Consider the following 6000-nt stretch of genomic DNA (forward strand, 5'->3'; position numbering starts at 1 on the left):
TAGGTCAGGAAGTGAAATTTTGAATTCCTCCAAAATTATTGTCCCAAGAAAGCGATATGCTTGATTATTTTCAATGCTGCTATCCATCTAGCAAAGTTACTTTGTTTTATTCTTTCAAACTCAAAGTATGTTTGACCAGGTTCCCTCCTTAGACTTTTTTTAAAGACTCTCTACTGTGTGGAAACAGGCCCTTCAGCCCAACAAGTCTACACTTCCCCTTGGAGCATCCCACCCAAACCCATCCCCCTATAACTCACACCCCTGAACACTGGGCAATTTAGCACAGCCGATCCACCTAGCCTGCACATCTTTGGACTCTCCACGCAGACACGAGGAGAATGTGCAAACTCTTCACAGACAGTTACCTGAGGCTGGAACTGAACCCAGGTCCCTGGCGCTGTGAAGCTGCATTGCTAACCGCTGACCCACCGTGCCACCCCAAATTCTTGAAATGTCATCTGTAGCTTCTGGTATTAGCTCATATGCAGTTATAGAGTCATGGATTGATACGGCATGGAAACAAGCCCTTTGGCCCAAACTGGTCCATGCTGATCGTGGTGCCCACTCAGCTGGTCCCAGGTGCCTGTATGTGGTCCATATCCCTCTAAAACCTTCCCATCCATGTATCTATCCAATTTTTTTTAAAAAATGACTTTCTTTACCTCCTCATTCTCTCCAGATATCTCCTCTGACAGTGATACAAATGCCTCACTAGCTCTACCTACCAACTTTGTTTGGATCAACAATACCTACATGGTCACTGGCCACTTCATTTGTTTAGCTACTTTCTCAAATGAAATGAAAAAAGCTTCTACATCATTTTCGTTGAACTTAGGCAATGCTTGGACATTTTTAAATAGATCCCCATTGGCTATGGTGACTTTGCTCATCATCACTAGCCTCCTCACTATGCCTACTTTCTACCTTTGACTTTTAAGTCGATTTTCCTCTTTAAATGCTAACTTCTAAACTTCAAATTCTCTGTCTCACTCTACTTTTCCTCTGCCGGGGCCTTCCATTTCTTTTTCTTTTTTCCCTCTGCTTTCAATTGTAATTCAAATTGCATTTCATTTTCACTTCATTTTCTCTGTTCTGCCAGAGGCTATTTTTTTCCTTGCGCCCCCCCCCCCCCAACCCCTTGCTATTGTGTCTAACTAAAGCTGCTTCATTTACAATTGATATTTAGTCATTTGCAATTATTCTAATAGCATTCCTGGAGATTAAAAATTCTACGTGAATGGCAAAATTATTGCCCATTTTGTCATAGGCAATGCCAACTCTGACTTTTTTTCCCCTGCCAATTCTAAAAGCCTTGCCTTGCTCGCTTTTTGTAAAACTGCGAAGTAAACTTTTTCACCCTGTGGAAACTCCACAAGGCACATCCTGTTTAAGCCAACCAAGTTCAATATGGGGACTCAGTATTAAGACAGTGCCAGAGACTGGGGTTCGATTCCATCGTAAGTCTACCATCTGTGGCGTTTGCACATTCTCCCCTGTGTGGGTTTCCTCTGGGTGCTCCAGTTTCCTCCCACAGACCAAAAATGTGCAGGCTAGGTGGATTGGCTACACTAAATTGCCTGTAGTGTCCAGAGATGTGCAGGCTAGGTAGATTAGCCAAGGGAAATGCAGGGTTACAGGGACAGGATAGAGGGTTGTGTCAGGGTGGGATGATCTTTGGGCGGTTGGTGTGGACTGATGGGCTGAATGGCCTGCTTCAACACAGTATATTTTCTATGAGCACCCAAAATTAAAAAACATGAACACTTATCACTTACTGACTTTGAATGCAGTAACCCTAAACCCAGTGATTTTGAGCCCACAGTTTGTAATTGAACAGACCAAACCTTCTGAAAATATTCAGATGATAGTCTAGACCCTAATTTTTCTTAATTTACAGGGAAACGTGCGGTGTCCTAGATGCAATTCAGTTGATCAAACTACAGGATTTAAAGCAAGACACACTTTATTCATCCACTATAGTTAAAATACAACAAACGAAAGAAGGAATTCAAACAACCACTTTATTAGAAACCTTGGCAGAATAATAGATACAGTGATTATTAACTAACTGTTCCAATACAGTAACACACCCAATAAACACATCCTTGCCAAGAGGCAAATTCAGAAAACAGATTGTCTCACATGCAGGTCTGGCAGCAGGATGAGAACCCACAGCTTTTGGCTGTAACTGAGAGAGGGGAGAAATAGCTTCCATTTCTTCAAGATCTCAACAGCAAATGCTGAAAACTAAAACTAAAAATCCTGGTTTGGTGAGAGCTTGATCACATTTTTCCAGGCTGCGTCTATTGTTATAACTTGAGAATACCCCAAAACCTTAGAATTTGTTTACTCTAGTGGCACTGGTAGACTGCTTGGGATGTCTGCCTTAGCACATCTCTTAAAAAAAAGTCAAAAGGACCTCTTAAACTCATACACTCCCCACCTCACTCTCGTCCCTTTCTTCTCTCTCACAATCTTATTTTCTCTTACACTGTATCTCCATTTTACCATGCCCTCCCCATTCTTGCTCCCTCCTCCTCTCTCACACTCTCTTATTCTCTCTTACACTGTCTCCATCTCACCATGCCCCCACTGCCTCATTCTCACTCTCTCCCTCTCTCACTACATCACCCTGGCTTGACCCTCCTAAGATGCTATTGCTGTATGACTCCTCCTTCCTTCTGTGCTTGCTTCCCCATATTGAAACTGAAGCAGATTGCACCCAACCTTGCCATCAGACTCAAGTCACGTCACTGTCCTCATGATTTGAGCTCTGTAATTGTAGCTGGTAGACCTGTGTGGGACTCAGAGGGTGCAGCGCTGTCAGAGGCGTCGTCTGGCTGGCCTCTGGAGTGAAGCCGAAATACAGTTTCCATTGGGAAGGCAAAGAGGATCCAAGGGTAGGGGAGATAACCCCAGCATCAGCCAATGCATATCTGAAAACAGATACCCCTAAGTCATCTTTAGGGGCTAGAGTTGCCTCCCTGGTGATACCATTGGTCAAGCAAAGCTGAGGTCAATGATCTTTGTTGTCCACATTAGTTGAAATCCCAGGGCAAAATTAATGAATATATTCATCAGTGAAAGTAGAATCTATCCGATTCATAGTGATGAATTACCATTTACTGCCATTAAAAGAAAAAGACCATTTGGGTGCTCATTAATAGAGGCAGGAAATCTGCCTTCCTTATCCTGGTCTGGGCCTCCAGACCCCCACAGTGATGGGAGGGAGGGATGACACAGAGCTGCCCTCTGAGGTAGCTGAGGGGCAATTAGGGATGGGTCTTGGATGCTAGGCTAACTGGCGAAAATCCAGTGAAAGAATGAAGTAGGGGTGGGAATAAATTCTGTCAGTGGGATCTTGCTGTGCTTTTACATTTCCCTGATCTCCTTCTGTTCTTGTTGGCTTTGGCTCACATCTTCCTCTCTCTCCAATCCTCCCTAGATCACTTTAAAGGTAGATATGTTTTTGCTGCGATACTAAACGCATCAAGGCAGAGCGCGTGATGTTCAGATCATTGGCAGATTGAATGGCAGAGTAGGCTCAAAGGTTAGAATGGCTACCTCCTTCTCCTAGCTTCTGTGTCGCCTTCTGCATCGCAGTCTGGCTGTTGTTTTGCCTCAGGGATATGGGACTGGCCTAAGAAATGGGGTTTAATGACATGTCGTTGGTTTGTGTTCACCCCTAGGTGGAAGTTCTACTGCTGTGGCAAGTACACCTTGTGTTACGCAAACTGTGTGTGGACCGACTATGTGAATGAGTACAAGGAATACTTCAGCTGGCTTGTCCCAGAAGGTTTTTACCTCGTGGGGGCTGTACGTTACCATGACAGCGAGTATGTATCACCCTCATTGCAATTCTTCTGACTCAACTGTGCACATTCCCCTCTTCTTGGCATTTTCTTTTCTTTCAAACACGCACACTGTCCCTCTTTTCCTTCCACCCAGATAATAATCTCACCCTGGAGAGAAACTCATGGGCAATCTATACAACAGTGAACTCCATCATGACATGAGCAAAACCTGCTCTCTGTCTTCCCCTCGTAGCTTGGTGATAAAATATGTTACAACATGGTGACAGAACCAAATTAGTCTTTGTATCTATCCATTCATAGTGCAATAAAATTCAAACACTTAAAGACCTCCCAATGGATCGTAACCAGAGTTTTTAAGAATGCCCATCTTGGACTTCATCAATGAGCAAATCTCGACACCAGTTGGTATTCCAAACAAAAGAAAAGGGGATTTATTAAGAATGCACACACTTTATTACAGCAAGATGAGTCTCATCTTGACTCATCCCTGTCTTCTATCAGCATGGTGCCAAACTGGCACTGATGGGCTCTATGCTGATCACAGGAGGTGACGCTTGACAGGGGTTGGGGATTGGATGAATAAAGGGAGGGTGAGGATAGGCCTTTCGGGGACCTGTTATTGGTGTGAGGTGGACAGTTAAAGATTGTTGCGGTGGGGAATGACCAACAACAAAGTAATTATTCTGTGCTACTAACCATATGTTTTCAGCCCCATTCACAGAAATGGCAGGCAGACAAGTGAATAGAGTTAAGGGGTAAGCAATTTAAAAAAAATTTTTGTGAAGAAGGGTCTAGTCCCAAAACATCAGCCTTCCTGCTCCTCTGATGCTGCTTGGCCTGCTGTGTTCATCCAGTTCTATTCCTTGTTATCTCAGATTACTTAACTGGTTTTCTTAGCGCATTGTTCCATAGGTAAAGGATAATGGTTTCTTTGTTGATTTTTTTGACGATGTCTATCAGGGTCCCTTTTACATTTCACTCAGATAAAGGCAGTAATATCTATAACTTAAATTTCTATTCTCTGAACTTCCAAAATCTGATAAGGGGGGTTAGACAGGAAACTTTAAATCATCATGCAGTAGCATTGACAGCAAAGATTCTTTATGTTCACAGATAACACATTCTAAAACTCAATTCAAACTCTGATCACTCTCTGAAAGACTTACCGTCTCCTCCACATGGTCCCAGTTACCATTCAACATCTGCTATCTGCTTGAGCAGAAGGTCTTTTCCAGACTTTCTGGACCAATTGCCAGCAATTGACCTAATTAATGGTCATTTACTGCTATGTATTTAAGCATAATGCTCTTCCATGGTGATGAAGCATCTGCAGCACCTTTTGACCAGGAATCAAACCGCAATTACCTTCCAGGAGTAAACAAAATATTGTTTGCTCAGTTTTCCTTTCAACACAAGCTGTTATCCACACTCCTAAAGTCACCTTTGCCTCACAATTTGCAGCTTCCTTTCAAATTGGATAAAATATTTAAAATAAAAATGACAAAGAATCTTTGCGGGTTCTAGCAGATGGAGATTTCTTCAATGTTCCTGTGGATTAAGTGCCACCCCCTGACATTTTTGATTTCTCTTACAGCAAACGCCGTTGGCAGTATCGATACTGTGCGATGTTTCCCACTGTCCTGCCTACCGTATGATTGCTTCATGGGGCCAAAGTTGCAATAAAAAGATTGATGAGTCCATTGTAGCTGGCAAGTCCCATCTTGATTTATCCCTGTCACCTCTGCGAATGACACCTCGCTGGCACTGATGGACTCGGTATGGACCAGGAGAGGTGGCACTCGACAGGGTTGGGGGAATGGGTGACTGAGAGAAGGAGGATAGGCCATGAAGGGCTGGGGGGCTACTGTCAGTGAGAGATGAGCAGTTAGAGATAGTTCCTGCGGGGAAGGACCAAGAGTTATCAGTCGTACTTGGTACCAAAGCACAATAGCCTGTGCCTAATAACTGGTGGATTATATCAAACAGTACATCTCTGTCTTTAATCAATACACAGGATACTGATCCAATTCAATAAATGCCTGCAAAACACAGAAAAGCATGCCTAATGTCAGATACGAGTCCACAGCTGGGCAGAACTAGCTCAGTAACTGCAACTGATCTGTGAATTACACTAGCACCACTTTAAACTTATCATTGAGGCTTGGTAAGTGGTTCATTTGTGTAT

At 43.3% G+C, this 6000-nt stretch overlaps 1 protein-coding gene across 1 annotated transcript in view; it reads left to right on the plus strand.

Annotated features, from left to right (window-relative positions):
• The window catches only part of LOC125449832 (hemagglutinin/amebocyte aggregation factor-like), a 42379-nt gene extending 36671 nt beyond the window's left edge, over positions 1 to 5708 (plus strand). The window contains exons 5-6 of the mRNA XM_048525762.2: positions 3690 to 3836; positions 5410 to 5708. Of these exons, the coding sequence (XP_048381719.2) occupies positions 3690 to 3836; positions 5410 to 5470 (208 nt within the window). The 3' untranslated portion in view covers positions 5471 to 5708. The remainder of the gene's footprint in view (positions 1 to 3689; positions 3837 to 5409) is intronic.
• Positions 5709 to 6000: the final 292 nt, after the last annotated feature.

This window comes from Stegostoma tigrinum, chromosome 47 (assembly GCF_030684315.1).
Source record: "Stegostoma tigrinum isolate sSteTig4 chromosome 47, sSteTig4.hap1, whole genome shotgun sequence".
In the NCBI taxonomy this organism is placed as follows: Eukaryota; Metazoa; Chordata; class Chondrichthyes; order Orectolobiformes; family Stegostomatidae; genus Stegostoma; species Stegostoma tigrinum.